At 34.3% G+C, this 18,349-nt stretch overlaps 1 protein-coding gene across 1 annotated transcript; it reads right to left on the reverse strand.

Moving 5' to 3' along the window:
- Positions 1-851: 851 nt before the first annotated feature.
- On the reverse strand, positions 852-6,581 carry LOC18422707 (uncharacterized; the record flags this gene model as incomplete). Its single annotated transcript, XM_006878571.4, has 5 exons — positions 852-1,383; positions 1,876-2,012; positions 3,174-3,255; positions 4,125-4,202; positions 6,393-6,581. Coding segments are annotated over 5 exons (693 nt in total), but the record flags the coding sequence as incomplete, so codon positions are not given.
- Between the last annotated feature and the right edge of the window lie 11,768 nt (positions 6,582-18,349).

The following is an 18,349-nucleotide window of genomic DNA, read 5'->3' on the forward strand; positions in this document are numbered from 1 at the left end:
AATCATAGTTCATGACTTCCAAGAAAGTCATGGCAATCTCAGTTCTTTCACCACCTTAAATTGTTGAAAAATGTTTGGGTGAAAAGGGGTAAAAAGGAAGTACAATTTCAAAAAATTATAGCTCAATCCCTTCTTGTTTTTGGGCATGCAGGAGTGCTTCTCAAGATGACATTTGCCCTCTTCGATACTATATTTGATGTACATAAGAATGACAATTCGTCCACGATGTAAAGGAAAATAGAAAAGTCCCTTTTGATGTTCCAAAACTCTATGCACCCGAGCTTAGAATACACACTTGACACCATAGCCTTGATGTTTTACGGATAGAAAAGAGACAAAACCGAGTAGAGAGAGAGTTTGAGTTCACAAATATGCTCCAAAGAAAGGTGTTGCAAGTATTTGTAAAGAGACTCGAAAGCCTAAAAATAGAAGTAGTTACTTGCCCACCAACAACTATAAGTTACATGTACTTTCTCATTTAGTATTACAACCAAATAGCTACAAGTTATATGCACTTAATGGATTACATGCACTTTGTCATTTAGTGTTACAACCAAATAGTTACAAGTTCCATGCACTTACCGAATGTTGTTACTAGCCTGCCTGTGCGTCATCAAGGGCCTTTGAGCCCTTGCACATGCGCATCAAACGCACGCTGCTCCATCTCTCTCACCTTTGTACGAAGAGTATAAGGCATAAGAATGCCTACTCTTAAATACTGCTCAAATAACTCTTTTTTGTTCAATGTGGGATAAAAACCCACAGCTTCATCTCTCTATAAAAACCAACTTAGAAAAACCACAAAACCATATTGTTGTTTTGAAATACACAGGTATTTTTCAAACCAAAAATACGAACAATTGACAGAGTAGACTGATTTCAATTAGGTACATGTACAAATAAATTCTTGAGAAAGCATATGGCCACATTCTAAATAATTTACAACTATTTACAGCACAATTATCTAGGGCTTTAAAGAGAAACCCAGAGTGTCCATACATACTCGATTTTCAGGGAATTTTCATTAGAATTAACAACAAAATTAACTTCCCCTTGGTACACTTCAACTTCGATCAATGGCTCCTTATTCATTATGATCTTGATTCTCCACATTTTCTAAGATAGGCCTCTTCAGATTTGAATGTCGAAACCTCGATTTTACGAACTGGTTTGTTTCTAGACAGAATTAAGCTTCGACAGAAGTAAAAGGCATGAAGATGATAACAAAATGGAGGTACAAAAGTAAAGCAAGTCTAGAGGAGAGGTAATGGCCACTTTCTTACTCTTCTCAAACAACCCAATAAGGAGAATCATCACTATAACATGTCCAACCTTAGTCTTTAGTTCATTTATGGATTCAATCTCCAACCACTTTGGCCTTTCCTGCACAATGTATTTGGAGAGTAAGCGTTTAGACTTAGACCGAATACTACGTCTGGCTTGGAGATCAGCTAGACACAGTTGAGAAAATCGTTAGGATCATCCAATACCAGGATGACCGATACACGAAATTTTCGATACTGACCTGAAACTTTGAACCATGACACAAAATGGATGATTAAAGATAGAATTGGTAACTGAATGCTAATTACATAGTATTTCAAGTGTAGGGTAAACTTCCAAAAGTGCACCCAAATATTGATTTGAAATGAACCGCTGAAGGTTGCATTAAGCAAATGCTTGTCAGCTCAACTTTACTGTTAGTTGCTAAATTCAAAGACTGTCCAAAGTTTTTTTTTTTTTGGTTGTTGTTTGTGAAGTGAAAATCATTAAATGAGCCTATAACCTTGAAGACTGAATAAGCTGTACGGTGGAGAAGAGTAAAAAAAACACAAAAAACAAATAAAGTTCTTCAGATGGACAAGAGTGAAAAACCTTAAGTTTGAATAAGCCGAATAAACTTGAGCTGCAATTCGCTGCTGAAGAAGCTCTTGAAACCTCGAGATTGCTAACAAAGAGTTCGTAGAGACCCATTCCAAAAATAAGCATTACCGTACCCAACAAATAGACATCTGCAAATTAAAAACAAAACATAAAAAGGAGGGAAAAAAAAATCAGCTATGACATTTAAATGGAGATCATATACAAGGATACGCGTGAGACATTCAGCTTTGTAAATTACGTAAAAAATAAAATTGGGCACTTTTCTCACCCTAATTTTTCTATTCCTATGCAAAAACACTAGGGAAAAGTGCCCTTAATTTTCGTTAGACTACTTGTTCCCACAATTAAACAAAAACACTAGGGAAAAGTGCCCTTAATTTTCCTTAGACTACTTGTTCCCACAATTAAACAAAAATACTGGGGAAAAGTGCCCTTAATTTTCCTTAGACTACTTGTTCCCACAATTAAACAAAAACACTAGGGAAAAGTGCCCTTAATTTTCCTTAGACTACTTGTTCCCACAATTAAACAAAAACACTAGGGAAAAGTGCCCTCAATTTTCCTTAGACTACTTGTTCCCACAATTAAACAGAAAGGATGAGTAAAAACATATAGCTTCACAAGAAGTATTCATTTATATTTGAGTTTCACAAAGTGCATAATTTTTTGCATGGTCTATACTTTACATTACAGATGGTTTATCATGAAGGGACCAGCCATCAAAACCAGTCCAATAGCCAATCAAACCAGGTGGATTTGATTTCAAAACAATAAATTATAATTTAAATGTGATACATATTACCAAAACAAATTTGTCCAAGTCAAAAGTGGCAGCCTGACCTGCCAAAACTGATCCAATTAGTTTTGATTGGCTTTCGATCAAACTAAAATTTTACTTTAGACTAGACCAATCAAGGCATCAAGCAACAGTCTGTTCAATAAGACCATCTGATCCCATCTAATCTTAATAATTATAACCTTAAATGTGTCCTAAGAAACCTTAATTATCTGTCTTATGTGTATCACAATGATCCTTTTTTTAATGTATCGCCACAAACTCTAATCTCTCTCTGTTTCTTCCCCAGCCTCCACACACAAAACTGATCCTCCAAATTAATGGATTAAGGTAATAAGATGTATGTGTAAACCCGGATAACTTATCCTAAAGCGTAATATCCAATAGGACAATGTCCTTTAGTATCTTCAATGTATCTTGCAGGGTCATATCTTAAATTAATAAACACCAAAAAGAGAAGAAATGGGGGAAATAATGTAATGCTTCAACTCACCAATGGCTTCAACCAGCAACAAAATAACCTTTCCACTTCTTCCAATGAATTCCTTAAAAGAGCTGGCCACATAAGTGCTCCCCTGCATGCCATAAAACCAAGTGCCCCATAAACTTCAACCATGGGGTATCTGGTCTTCATATAAGGATCTTTAAAACAAAAATTATAATTTTAGGAATGTAATCATGTAAACATGTTGGTTCTAGGCCAGCTGACTGACCATTTTGCTGCCCTAACCGGTTTGGCTACCCTACCCGAGGTTGGGTCCACTTCCGGTCAGGTCCACAATACACATGAAAAAAATTCCCAAACCCTTTCCAATCTTCCTTGAAAAAACAAAAAAAAAGCATATCAAATGATAGGATAAGGAAAGATATTCATTTAGAATTATCGAGGAAATCATAATGAGGAGTATGTGCTCTGATTATGTATTCTCAGTTATTCACCCCAAAAATAAAAATAAAAATTGTTTTTTCAGGTTTTTTATCTATAAATCAGTTTTTCTCTAGATTGATCTTATAGGTGAATAAAGACGATTTAACGGATTGGGTCCAACAATTCCCTTTAACATGGTGTTTTGCCCAACATATGAAGTGTACAATTTGATGTGGTTGGAGTATGAAATATTTTTTTCCAAAAAAATAAAAAATAATAATAAGAAAGACGACATCTAGGAAATTTCTAAAGATAATTTGTAACATAATAACTCCGTCTTGGCTGACCCTCTGGCAGTCATGTTGTCAACCTGGGTAAGGGATGAGGGTTGTATCAGGTACAACTATCGTAAAACTTTGTTGTAACTTTCTATAATCCACCATAGATAAAGCAGAATGACAGAACATGATTCATATAGTCGATCCCAAATAGTTTGGATAAGGCTCTTGTGATAATGAATTTGGAACACAATAATAGCACTCCACCATAACATAAACTAAATAATTTGACCATTACCTTGATGAAACATAATAAAGATCCGCACAATGAACCAAACACACCAAAAAGTGTCAAGAACCTGCACCGATAAATGACCTGAAAGTACAAGAAATGGTTATATAAGGTATTTGAGATGCTATGAAATTGTTGGAATAGGCTTGTTTTGTTTGGTCACTAAACTTGTTTAGTTCTACTATTGTTATACACTAGTGCATGAACAATTCGGCAAGATGTTTGGCCACGCCCATTAAGTAACTCGTTTTCTTTGAAAACCACCACAAATAAGGCCCCTAAATCCATTTAAGCTCACTACAATGATTGATTTGTTTTCTCTTCAAACTCTTTTAATGTTAGTCATAATACACCTGCTTAGTGATTCCAAACTCAACCATCAGTATCAAAGAAAATATCCTACTCACAACTATGTTGTCGTCATCGTACCACAATTGGTACTGAGGGTGTTCCTACTTACTAAACTTTATGGTAACAGGGTAAAACATGTTATTTTCATATTCTAGTAACTTCATCTGACCTTTTAGCCTAGAAATAAGGGAAATCTACAAAATGTTTAACAAATATGATGAAGTTTTACCTTTGGAAAGATGCAAACTATTTTTATCAAATCTCTCTCTCGAGAATGGGGCTGGGGTCGTGATGGTGGCATCACTTGTGCCTCAGCTAAAGTGTAAGTTTCTATTCTTACCTAACGCATTCAAAAACCACTAACGATTTCAAAAAAAAAAAATAGATACAATGTATTACTCAAAAAAAAGAAATCTCTTTCCCTTTCTCTTGTGAGAAGATGAAAGTATTTTTTCAAATCTCTCTCTCTCAAATATATTGTACCTTATGTGCACCAGAGTTTATGCGTTAGTGTGTGCATGCCCTGTGCATATGCAAGCACCCACCCTATGTGCACCAGAGTTTATGCATTAGTGTGGGGCATGCCCTGTGCATATGTTCGTGCTTGAAAGTGAGAGAGAGAGGGATCTATATGTGTGTGCCTTATATGTTCATGCCAGAGAGAGAGAGGGACAGAGAGATTGGGAATCTTTATGGCGATTTTGGTTCGCGTGAAAATATTTTCTAGAAAATGTTTTTATGTGAAAAAAATCTCTTATGTAGTTTGGTGTGGGAATATTTTCATTTCAATTGGTCTTAGTGCATCTTTTTACACAAATTAGCAACGAATTGATGTCTAAATATTCCTACATTTAACCACATATCTAAATATTCCTACACTTAACCACATGTGAAAATATTTTCTGAAAAAGATTTTCGTGCGAACCAAATGTACAAGAGAATGCAGTTTCATTATTTTTCAAAAACAAAAAATTGCATTTTCATTAACTTTTGAGATACAATCAAAAGAAACAAAGCAAAGCTAAAACGAATTGCATTTCACACAAAGGGGGATGTTGCTTAGGGTATTAATTAGTAATTAGCAAACATTTATATAAGGTGTCAACTTTATAGTGTAGAAATAAGGTACACATAAAAAACTTACACAAAAATGTTATTTTGACATTGAAAAACTTTGTAATTGATCGTCTCAATATAAATGTCTATGCAAAAAAAAAAAAGGATTTTATGTCATAGAAATTATACATCGTGCAACACATTTTCAAAAAAAATTAGTATTCATAGATCTGCTTGATCTATACTATTTTTAAAGTTTTAAATATTATAATTAGCTGTTAAAATATATTTTTAAAAAATATATGATGAGACTATTTTCCTTTGGTACACGATGGTCATAATTAAATTTGATCATTCCATATAAAATTGGATGGCTGCATTTATTTCATTGGCCACGCTCAAACTTCAAAAATAAATTTTATTAAACTTGGAGACACAACAACGATGGCTGCATTTATTTCATTGGCCACGCTCAAACTTCAAAAATAAATTTTATTAAACTTGGAGACACATCAACGCTATCAAACTTCACATCAAACGGTTATAAATAATTGGGACTTTCTTGTCTCAAAGTTAATTGGTCTCATTACATACAATCTCAATAGGTTTTTAGATCATCATGAGTGTTTCATGTACCCTTCTTTTAGCAAGATTTAAAAGTATACCTTATTTTGATTGTTTAAGGTTGAGACCTTATACAAATCACACCGTCAGAAATTTCCACAACTTTCAAGGCTAAGATATCTTGTTACTTATAAAAAAAAAATTATCCTTGTCCAATTTTATCTTTTGCATATGAAAGCTGTTAAAACCATAATAAAACATACAGAAATTTAAATGAAGAAGGCAAATAAAAGGAAAACTTACCTTCTCTATGAGCACTTCCAGGAGTGGATAATTTTCCGGCAATGAACTGGAAAAATCGGCCTTGTGTTGGGCCAAATCGAATGGCTCATTACGGGCATCTCTCTCAGTGTTATTCGAGTATTCCGATCTAGAGCTTGACCTTATCAGATCGAAAAACCATTTTCCGGTTTCCAAAATCTCCAAAACCTTTTAGCACTCCGATACCGTAATCTAAAATTTGTAGTTCTACTGAAATAAGCTGGTGAAATAACACGGTTTCCAGTCAATATTCGAGGTTTCATAACTCCTAGATGGAGTCCTTTCTACTGAGAAACCAATAATCAGGAATTTTCACAAACATTTAGCGGGTAAATGAAGGAATTCCAAGCAAGAAATGAGTAAGGAATATTGGCAAGGTCCAGAAACTCTGTTGGTTGAAGTTGGGATTGAAAAGCTAACATAAGGGCCACTCTCATAGAAACCCCCCTTCCCGCTCCGCAGGAGTTTACTGTGAATCTACTCCCTCACTGAAGATACTTATTTAGGAAATTTCTTCGGTTTAAAATTTGGAAAACGTTTATATAGAGGCGAGGCTCTAAATAATCAAATTAGAGCTCAACTCCAACGTTTCACTAGAAGAAGTTGTTTTGATGCTCAAATATCCTCAAATTTATCATCTTGACATGAACATAAAAAAAAAAAAAGGATTTCAAATTTTAAAAATAGTGCATTAATTTTCAAGTTTTCATAAATCTATTAGGTCTATATTATTTTTTAAACTTTAAATTTTATAATTAGAGATGAAAATATATTTTAAGGCTATCACAAAGATTTCCCGTATTGAAACTACATTTCTCGATACTATTTGAAGATGGGCTCTACTTTGATTGTTTACCGTCTCGGCTCTATATAAACCGCCCCCGTAATATTTTGGGAAAAGAATTATTAGGTGATGATTTTCGAAAGAAAAAATTTTGAATTTGGAGTTTTGTCTTACTGAAATCTGGCCCTTCAAAATTTCAACCGTCTCTATTCAACCTCTAGGCGTTACTAGTTTTCTAGAGCTTATTTCGGAACTTTGTAATTATCGATATGAAAAATTTATAAATTTCGAGTCTTATAAATAACCTAACTTGCACATTCTTCTTTAAATATTTAAAACCGACTAGATTTGCATAGTTTCAAATTTCGTTGTAGAAGCAAAAATATCGACGCTTTATTGCTTTTTTACCTTAAACCTGGATCTTACGTGCACCGTCGATATTTTTCAGTTTGAAGTTAATATATTTTGGTGGAAAAAGCAAGGCCTCATCATTTGATATTTCCTGGTCTAAAGATGGGGATGTTAGTTTGCCACGTGTTCGGCGATCGCTAATTGTAAATCCAATCCCATTACTTCAACATAGAGCACAGAGTAGAGGAAGGCACTTGAAAGGCCACTGGAAAGCAGTGATGTTACCTCAATGGAAAATGGTTTGATAGGGCCGCTGCCCTATCAAAATAAGCAACGCTTCATCTCATGACTCCTAAAAAAATTACCCTTTTAAGTGTAAGGTTTCAACCTTAAACAATCCATTTAGGGCGCACCTTCAAATTCTATCATAACATATAATTTTGATGTAACATATTCTTAACATCATCTCAAAATCTATTTTTAAATCTAATATAAAATTTTAAATTTCAAAAATAATTAAAATCAAGTTGATCTATAAACAAATGAAAATCTTGAAAATATACGGTCTAGATAATATGTTGTAAGATGCACCTGGGGCTGAAAATCCTTTTTTTCTTTCATAGTCATACATCTCGATGTCGAGATGATCAATTATAAGGTTTTTCAAGATTAAAACAACCTTTACCAATAGATTTTTGAGGTGCATCCGTAGTTCTACATTTTAAGGTTGCAACCTTATATAAACTTTTCCCATCTTTAAATGGATCATCTCAGCTTTAACATTATGGTTATTAAAAAAATAATAAGATTTCAAATTCTAAAAAATATTGTATATTGCAACAATTCATCTAGAATATCCATCTTGCCCTAAAAGTATTATTCTAAGATAGAAAAGCACCTCAGATATCCACAAGATCTGTAAAAAAAAAAGATTTTGTTTTTTAATTTTATTTTCGTGGTCGAAAATTGATTTTAGAACCATGGAGGTTTTTTATGTCGAAAGTGCTCTCTAGATGAGGATTTGAGTTGAGGCTTTATTTTGTTTTCCATAAAGCCTAGGCCCTATAAAACCTTCATCCTCAAGTGGAGCATATCGACGCAGTGGTTGCAGTGTTTTAAAAGCCGTTGATTTCTAATTTAGGTTGCGATTAAATGGTTTTTGAAATAGGTAGCCCACTTCATCCCAAAAATCGTTCTTACATACATTTATACGGGAGTGATTTCATGCAACGGTTGTATTATAATATCAAAAAACAATCTTCAAAAATCATGTTATGGGCATTTGTTTGACCTCTTTAATACATACTCTTTTCACTCTTATAAACAATCACAAAAGATGAAATTTTGAAAATACCTTGTAGAAAATATATTTATTTACCCCAATTAATACAGGTCATCCATTTTGGTGAGATGCTTGTATCTAAGCCTTAAAATGATTTATTTCCTTTCCAAAAAATTTGATGACTTTTTTTACTATTAGAAGAACAATGATTGAAAAAAAAAAAAAAAGTTGATTTTGCGTTCGTAAAGGCCTGGATCTTAAAATTCACCATGTGGATGGTCTAGATTCATTGTTGGAAGGGACTCATTTTGAGCATATCTAGGGTGTAAGTTAAATTTTTCGTTTTTAATTATTGATTATTAGGATGAAGTGAGGGTGCATGCAATTTTTTGGATCATACAAATGCTACAAACATAGTTTTCTAGAAGTGTAGTTGATTATATAACAATGATAAAAAATTATTCCTTTTATATATATATATATATATATATAGAGAGAGAGAGAGAGAAGGAGAGAGAGAGAGAGAGAGAGAGAGAGAGATTTCCTAAGCTATTAGCTATAATTAATAGTATAACTTATTAATTCCCAGCCGTCAGATCTTTAACGGGTAGTTCAAAAATCATATGACTATCTGAATTTTATTCTGTTTTTTAGAAATTATATCACAATGAAATTTTGGATATGTGTACTAAAAAATAAGGCGCACAATGAAAAAATATAAAAAATATTTCATAAAATATAAAATCATCGAAATGCCCCTGAAAAATGACAGGGGTAATTTGGTCATTTTAAATTATTGAAAGTAATTGTTTTATATTTTTATATGTTGCAGAATAGTGTTAGGTATAAACACCCGAAAGTTCATCTAAATCTGATTTATATATATATATATATATATATATATATTAAAATAAAAATGGTGATATGAATTTTAAACCATGTAATGAAAGAACTGATGGATGGGACCTAGTAGCTTATACTATTCATTATAGCTAGTAGCTTAAAAAATATTTTTCATATATATATATATATATATATATATATATGGAAAAATCTTGGGTGAGCCCACTAGCTCATGGAATAGTATATGCCCAACTACCCAAATTGAACACGGACGTCTGGTAGTGTTTGAATTTTAATTGTTTCTCTACACATCCAAATCACTTGAAATTTTAGGCGTGTGCTCTTCTCATCAAGGCGCACCTAATAAAAATATAAAAATAATAATTCATGAAAAACATTTGATCAAAATACCCCCGAAATATTTTGAGGGTATTTTAATCAATTTATTTCATGTAAAATATTTTTTTGATATTTTTCAAAGATTCACCTAGTTTTTATGTACACACACTCTAAATTTCAAGTGATTAAAATTTGTAAAAAAAAAAATTAAAATTCAAACACTACCAGACATCCATGATCGTCAGATTGACCCAAATTCAATCTGGGTCGTTGGGCTCATTTTTTCTTGTGAGCTAGTAGGCTCACTCTAGAATCTTCCTATATATATCATTATCATCAACATGAGTCTTATCCCAACTATTTGGGTTGACTACACAAATCCTATTCCATCCAGCTTTATCAGGCTTTATTTATATAGAGTATTTAATTTGGATACAATGGGGTAACAGTCACTCTTGTCCGTCAGATTTCAAATCAAGTAGTTATGAGTGTGTCATTGACTAGACTCAAATTTCGATAAAAAATTTCTTGAACTTTGTGCATACTCCAAGCCATCCAATTTGACATGTAATGGCTAGGAGCAATTGTGACCTCCTTGTAACAAACATAAATGATCTCATAGAATACAAGCTTATAGTTTCATAGGTCCGTTGTCTAATATTGTCATAAGTGCCTATTTGACTTTTTATTTTATTTTTTTTATAAAAAATAGGTTCCCTCTAAATCCTCAACCCTTAAATCCTTATTTTAATTTTAAATTTTTTTAACACTGATTCGAACCCATCCATACCCGATCTGAATGATCAATCCAGCAATCTAACATGGATATGTGGGTGAATGATCTACCCCACTGATCTGGATTTTAAAACACTAGATGGGTGGAGGCATAAGGATTTGCAACTGATTGGAGCAATTATTGCCCTTAAAAGAGAAGTTGTAATTGGTGAGAGCATGAATTTGGGAATTAAAACATTGTCTTTGCCATTATAATGCCAACTACTCATCCCCCTTAGAACAAGTTTTGGTGCTTTATAATTTCCAATGTTATGTTTCTGAACAAGAGTATACTTATTTACAACGCAGATCAAAGAGATCTTCAGAGGAGGATCCTTCGGATCTGAACCACAAACTGATTTTTTTAAGAATGATAGAGGGGAAAATTCGAATTCTGTTATGATGTTAGATCTACTAAAAAATGAATAGATCCGCTTTCATATCAGTGATAGAGCCAGCATTGATCCAAAGACACAAAATATTAAATGAAACGAAAATAAGATATTAGATCTAATAAAAATAACTGAAAAAAAAAATGAAGATTATGAAGATAAGGAGGATACCTAATAGGGCCAATTGGCCCGGCAAACCTGAGGCTTCGAGACCCCGCCTGTATCAGAACCGTAGCTGAAATTTCCATTGTCGATCCTCCATATATCTCTTCAAAGTTGACTTAAGCCTTGGCTTGGTTGAATGGTTTTCTTGGATTTGATCTAATGGCTAGGGCTAGGGTTTTTCCTGAATCTAGGGTTTCTCATAAGTTTTCTCTCTGGTCTATAGAATCTCTCATTTTCCAACTTTTTTTCTCTCTCTGATTTCCTAGGCTAATCATGTCTAACTCTAAAATAATACCCCTCTCCACCAAAAGAGGCACATAAATGTGTTTTATAGACTCAAAACAGGGTGTAGAATGGATAACTGCTAAAAATTACAAGATTTGAAAGGATGCAAGATCACAAGATGGGGACCATGGATTAAGGTGTTTTATGGTTCGAGGGTTTTCTGAAATATTGTGATCCTAAAAGTAGTTTAAGATGGGAAAATCATAAAATTTGTCAGTTTTAAAATGGGATGTCTACAGTTGCCCATCTATGGCACTCCACGTTCTTCAAGGTTGGCAAAAAATTAGACACTATTTGATACTCCTTGTCCTTTGAGGGACATGTGAGCACGAAGATACTACATACATTTTAAATTATCTAATGTCACGTGATCAGAGAGCACATAAACTTTCCCTTCAAGACATTGCACTTCCCGCTCACTCACCTAGGGCATTTTCATCCTAGGGTTTTCGGTTTGAGATGTTCTGGTTATTTACCAGTGATTTACGCAAGCTTGGAACTCGAGTTGGATTTTTTGGCCATGTCACTTAACTTCAGGGGTTTTCACAATTCAAATTATTTAAACCTTGTATTTTTCTTGATCTTCTTTAGGGTTTCCTAAGGTCTTCCAAAGGTTTTACATGTTTAAGAAACTGTTTACCCAGTCAATTCTGAAGAGAGAGATGAGGCGGCAATGAGGTAGCATCATATACGGGTGTCCAAGCTCTTTCGTTTTAAATGATATTTTAGCAATTTTAAAAATAAAGAGAGATTTGAAATAGAACCCAGAGCTTAGACAGGTCACGATTTTAACAAAGAAATTAAACTATTTTTAAAACACAAGACATTTATTGAAAATTTTGAATTGAGAAAGATATTTTGAAAAAAAAAAATTTAGTTCACAGTTTTAGCTCCTACAACCATAGAGCCATCTAAGCAGTTTAACGTCATACAGCAACAGACAGATACGCCCAACCCTTTACGTCATACAGGACTAGACAGATACACCCGACCTTTTATGTTGTACGGGGTTAGACGGATACATCCGATCTTTTATGTCATACGGGGCTAGACATTTTCTGAATACACCTGACCTTTAACGTTATATAGGGTTAGACGGATACACTAGACCTTTTACGTCATACAAGGCCAGGCGTTTTCTTAATACACCTGATCTTTTACGTCATATGGGGTTAGACAAATACAACCAACCTTTTATATCATATGGGGCTAGACATTTTGAGTTGAAATGTTGTTGGCAGTTTAGACTCGTGCCACCAAGGAGCAAAATTCTTTTTTTTTGAATTTTTTTCAAATGAAATATTTTTCTTTTGAAATTGGTTGGCAGTTTAGGCTCATGCCGCCAAGGAGCATTTTTTAAAAGATAAGTTTTGAAATGAAATTTTCAAGATTTTTTTTAACAAATAAAAATGTGCGTCTTACAATTGAACTACTTGTGACCCCTTCGGTGGACCCTTATATGAGCTTGTCGGGTCCTTGCTGGGATCTTCGGGACGATGAATCATTGAGTGGTCCTTTATCTTCCAACCTTAGCTTTTGTATTTTAATTCAAAAGAGAGTTCTCTAGAGTTTTCGAGTAAACACAGAGTCTTGGAGAACACATGATACTGCCCTTGAGTGCTCAAAATATCTTTTAATTTCCAATTTCGTTCCTCTACCACCTACCTTTCGAAGTCTAGATGATCAAGGTCCTTAATCATGTTCTATGAGGCTAAGGCTCATTGATTTATATATATATATATATATATATATATATATATATATATATATTGATACTATTTTGACTCAAGTAAATGACTTTAGAGAAGAGACGAAGAGACATGAATTTCCCTTTTTTATTTTTTTATTTTTGTCGCCCTTGGTCCCTTTCAAGTGTTAAGTCCGGTAGCTTTTTTTCCAACACTTGCCATTCCTTTCGGATTTTCAACCCATCAGATTTATTTTTTATTTATATTTTATCGCCCCAAGGTCCCGTTTGCCTTTTTTTTCAACTTTTGGGGTTCCTTTCGGATTTTCAATACAACGGAATTATTTTTTATTTATTTTTGAAGAAAAGTTCGATGGCGAAGGAGAGGAGGAGGAGGTGGAAGAAGAGTCACTGGTGCCCTCTTTCTTTTCTTTTATCTCTGTTTTGTGTTTTTTTTTTCATTTTTTGTGGCAATTCACTCTAAGATCATGTAGGAATTCGATCATCTTTCCCTTATCCAAGTGGCAGAGATGTTCTAATATCAGTTATCATCTGATTTCCCTAGTCTTAGGTTGATATCCAATATCTTTTTGACAATGATTGTTGAATTTTCGTTGAACTTTTCTTTTGAACTGCTCTACTTGAACTTTGATTTTCAGACTAAGAAGCACTCTCAGTTTCCTAATCCCTCAATCTTTTGCTTGGACAGACGTGCTCATTAGGTTTTCCCCGTTAACCGGATAATTTATGTTACTCATTAAGCGTTAATGCCTTTGGAAGTATGAGGCGTGAATGCCCCGTTTGGTTATTTGCACGGGGTGAGTGATCATCCAACTCCTTTTCGAATGTCTCTCTCATTCTAGATTTTGTGTTTCTTTTCAAGAATTAATTCCGTAGTAGGCTCATTCTTAGTGCTTAAGCTCGGGTGAAACTTTCGTACAAGGCATGTAACTGAGTTAAAATTAAATGACCTTATGGCATGTTGGGACTTAAGAAACAATGACTCAATCTCATTAACTGCCCTGATGTGCCCACTTCATGAGAGGAGATGTTGAGTAGTTTGATGGGGTTGCGTTAGGAACTTGCTCATCATCAGATGGATTCCTTTGATATGGGGGTGCTCCGACAAAGAGGTCTTAATTTTATTTTATTTTTTTGAAACGAAGAAAATTTTTCTTTTAGCCAAATATTTTTTTTAAAAAAATAAATTCATAGGGGGTTGGTAAATTACAAGAGAAGAAATGAATTTTTTTTTTCTCTCTTTTTTTTGTCCAACAAAAGAGATTTTTTTTTTAATTCTTAGGGATGTAGTAAATTACATGGGAATAAATGTTTTTTCTCTTTCTTCTCTCTTCTTTCTCTTGCTTCTTTTCTCTTCTCACTCTCCTTTTACTCTCTTCACTCCTCTCTCTCTCTCTCACAAGTCTAAACTCACACTTAGGGCAGACTCGGCTTCCTTCCCTCTCTCTTTCTCTCATCTCTCTCCACCCCCTCTTCCCTATTCCTGTACCTTGCCTATTCGCCCCTATTCTTGCACCTTCCCTATCTGCCCCTATTCTTGTACCTTCCTTATCTGTCCAAAATCCCGGACACGCACCATAGAATGGGTCCAGCTCTCTTTCCCCTCTATCTCTGTTCGGAGTCCCGGACCTACACCATAGAGCAGGTCCAGCTCTCTTTCCCTTCTTTTCCCTTCCTCTCTCACCCTCTCTCTCGTCTAGAGTCTCGGACCCGTACAATAGAACGGATTCAGCTCTCTTTCCCTTCCATTCTTTCTCACTCTATTACCTCGTCCAAAGCCCATACCTGCACGATAGGCGGGTCCAATACTTTCTTTCCTCTCTTTTGTCCTTCTCTAATTCCCCACCTCATCTAAAAGTTTAGACTTGCACCTAAGGCAGGTCTAGCCTTCTCTCTCTTCCTCTATCACTCTCTAATCTCACCCCGAAGCCCGAACTTGCACCATAGGTTCGTCCAATTCTCTCTTCCATTCTCTTCTATTATCTCTTACTCTTATATCTCACCCGAGGCCCTGACCCACACCATAGGAGGGTCCAACCCTCCATCTCTTATTCTCTCATCCTCCCTCACCCCCTCTTATCCTGCTGAGCTCAGACCCACACCTAAAGTAGGTCCATCACTTTCCTTCTTACCTTCTCTACACACCTTGAGATATACGAACTTGCACCATAGGCGGGTCCATCTTCTTTTACGCCTTTTATCTCATTTCTCTCTCACTTTGAACATTTCCCCTCTCTCTTTAAATCATATTTTGACTTCTCACTCATTTTATTTTGTTTTTGTTTCACTGATTATTCATTCTCTCTCTTAACCATCAGCTTGTACAGTGTCGTTGAGTCATAAGAGACATAAATCGTCTTGCACTCGATCACTCAAGTTGAGGTCATCCTGAGCTAGCTTTTCTTAGAGTTCTAACCCTTACGCTACTCTAACCACTGGGTCATGCAGTGTTTGAGCTGTGAGAGATTTTTCATCTCTTTTGCTCTCACTCTCTTCTCTTCCCTCACTGAATCACTTTTAGGGGGCTCTTTGGGTTAGTGACATAGTTATAGACTCAGTATTGTAACTCCACTTTACAAATCTTTCAGGTACCAAGGCTTTGAGCTTGGTGCTTTCCCTTGTCTCCGATAACACCTATTAGGAGAGGTTACACCTGGAAGCTGCTCAATTCTCCGGTCATCCTCTTTCTCTTCTTCCATTTCATCTTCGTCTTCTTTTCTCTACACTAAACTCCCCATTAATTCACTCTTATTCTTCTCTTTCTTCTCTATCTTTTCTTCTTCTTCTCTATTTCTCTAACCCCTAGGCTAGATTTCACAATCTACCATATAATTACCAATAGGAGAAGGTCCCAAAAAGGTATACACTGAGGCCATTTTTAGTGGGTGGATCTGAATGTTGTGTAGTAAAGTGAGGGAGCTGACTTCAAATCGCGTTGCAATGACAATCAGAGGGCTTTTGAAATGATCTAAGAGGGTGAATCGCTCAGACGCTTCCCTTGAATCCAAACGACGAGGTAGGTTCTCGAACCCTTCTTTGTTGATTAAAATTTCTCTCTTTGTTGGTTCACCGATACACGTGGGCTCGTGGTTGTTCGAGAGATGATTCATCCGAATGAGTCACCCATATTGGGCTGACTCGAGACGACGAGAGGTCAAGCCCCACTACTTTTAAAAGTCAAAACTCTTAGGTTGATGTAAAAAAAAAACAAAAAAGTGCTAGAGATTCATTTTATTGTCATGAATTGTATTTTAAATTTTATTTTGACTATAAAATGAACTTAATAGTCAACAAACACTTAATAAAAGACAAATTCTCAGTATTTACACACTTTTGATACGATAATGAACAACCACAATACAATTACCACTATTTTCTTTAGAAACCTAAAAACTAGATTTTTAAGAAATTATAGTTATTTTTTGAATTTTTTTTTTCTCAGATCAGCTGAATTGGCCGATTCTCCAATCACAATCGGATCCGATATAGTTTTTGGGTTGGTTGATCCAGGTCACCAATTTGTTTTTTTAAACCTTGCTATTAATTGTCACAAAAAATTAAAGTGTTGTGCGGTGATGAGTTGATTATGATCTTTAAAGGTAAAACATATTGATTGTAGTTCACAACGATCAATTTTCTGAAGGGTCATCTTTTCTTTTTCCTTTCCCAATAATATAACCAATAAAACATTTATATAACAATGAGCAAAGTCATCAATCATATTAATAAGGAACATAATCACCAAGATGATACCTTGGCCAAAAGAGGCACGCTTCTTTAGATGAGGGTAGGTTATGCTTCACCTAGCCCCTGTTAGTTTCTTTCTTTCCTCTATGATAACTTCCTTTTCTTTTCTTTTTCCCTTCTTTACTTGTGTTTTTTCATTTCTTAACGTTATTCTCTTAAAGTTTTAAAAAGTAGATTGAAAACTATAAAAGTATTTATTTTTTTACAGGTAGGTCATAATCACTTTTAACCATTGGATACGAAATCCAATAGATTAAAGTATGTCACAATTAGTGTAGAAAAAATTGAACCGGAATGGTTACCAAACATGGGGCAGGAAGCGGTTACTCAGTATTAACTAGTAAATTGGGGCCTAACCGGTCAAGTCTTGAGTAGTAAAAACAAAGTATTAAAAAAAAAAATACAAAAGAATCCAATAAAATATAAAAAATATATTTATAGCATGATTAGACAAGGCACATCCAAATGAAATTGAAAATTAATGAAAAATAGATTTTAATGAATCTATTTGTACCGATAGGTATTTTTAATTTTTTTAAAAAAAAGACAGAAAAATGTAAAAATAAGTATTAATGACTAAAACAATTTACAATCTTTGTCAAAATGATGAAAATCATTAAAAAATGCATTACAATCAAAATCCCTTATTCTTTAATATTTTATATATATATTTTTGAATTTTTTTAAAATACCCACCTGATTCACCAAAACTGGCTAAAATCGAACGAGGCCGTTACGATTTGAACCGCCTAATTTTTTCTACACTGGTCACACATTTAAAACAAATGTATTTTAGACCTTGTCTGAGATCCGTCTTAAACAACAATAATAAAATCTAACCCATCTTTAAAGTTGAATTAGGGAAAGAAAGGTACAATCTCTCTCCAACGGCTACTCTCTCACTCTCTACTCCTCTCTAACATGAAGTTGTTAGCAATTACGATATTCTGATAACTTGGTTGAATTCGCAATCCAACGTTTTCAAACCAAGCTGGTTTGGTGTTGTCAAACAAATCAAATGGACTAGAAGAGGTTGTTTTTTATGCCAAATATGTTTAATTTCATCATTTGGATATCAAGATGCATGCATGGGCATAAGAAAAAAAAATGAATTTCAAGTTTTGCAGATAATGCATCTTGCAAAACATTTTTGGACAGTCAATTTTCAATATTTTCAAATTTTTTTAGACCAGCCTAATCGACATTATTTTTGAATATTTAAATTTTATAAATAAAGATAAATATATATTTTAAAGCTATCACAATTAT

Source organism: Amborella trichopoda, chromosome 3, assembly GCF_054954075.1.
Source record: "Amborella trichopoda isolate Santa Cruz 75 chromosome 3, AtrichopodaSantaCruz75HAP2 v2.0, whole genome shotgun sequence".
Classification (NCBI taxonomy): domain Eukaryota; kingdom Viridiplantae; phylum Streptophyta; class Magnoliopsida; order Amborellales; family Amborellaceae; genus Amborella; species Amborella trichopoda.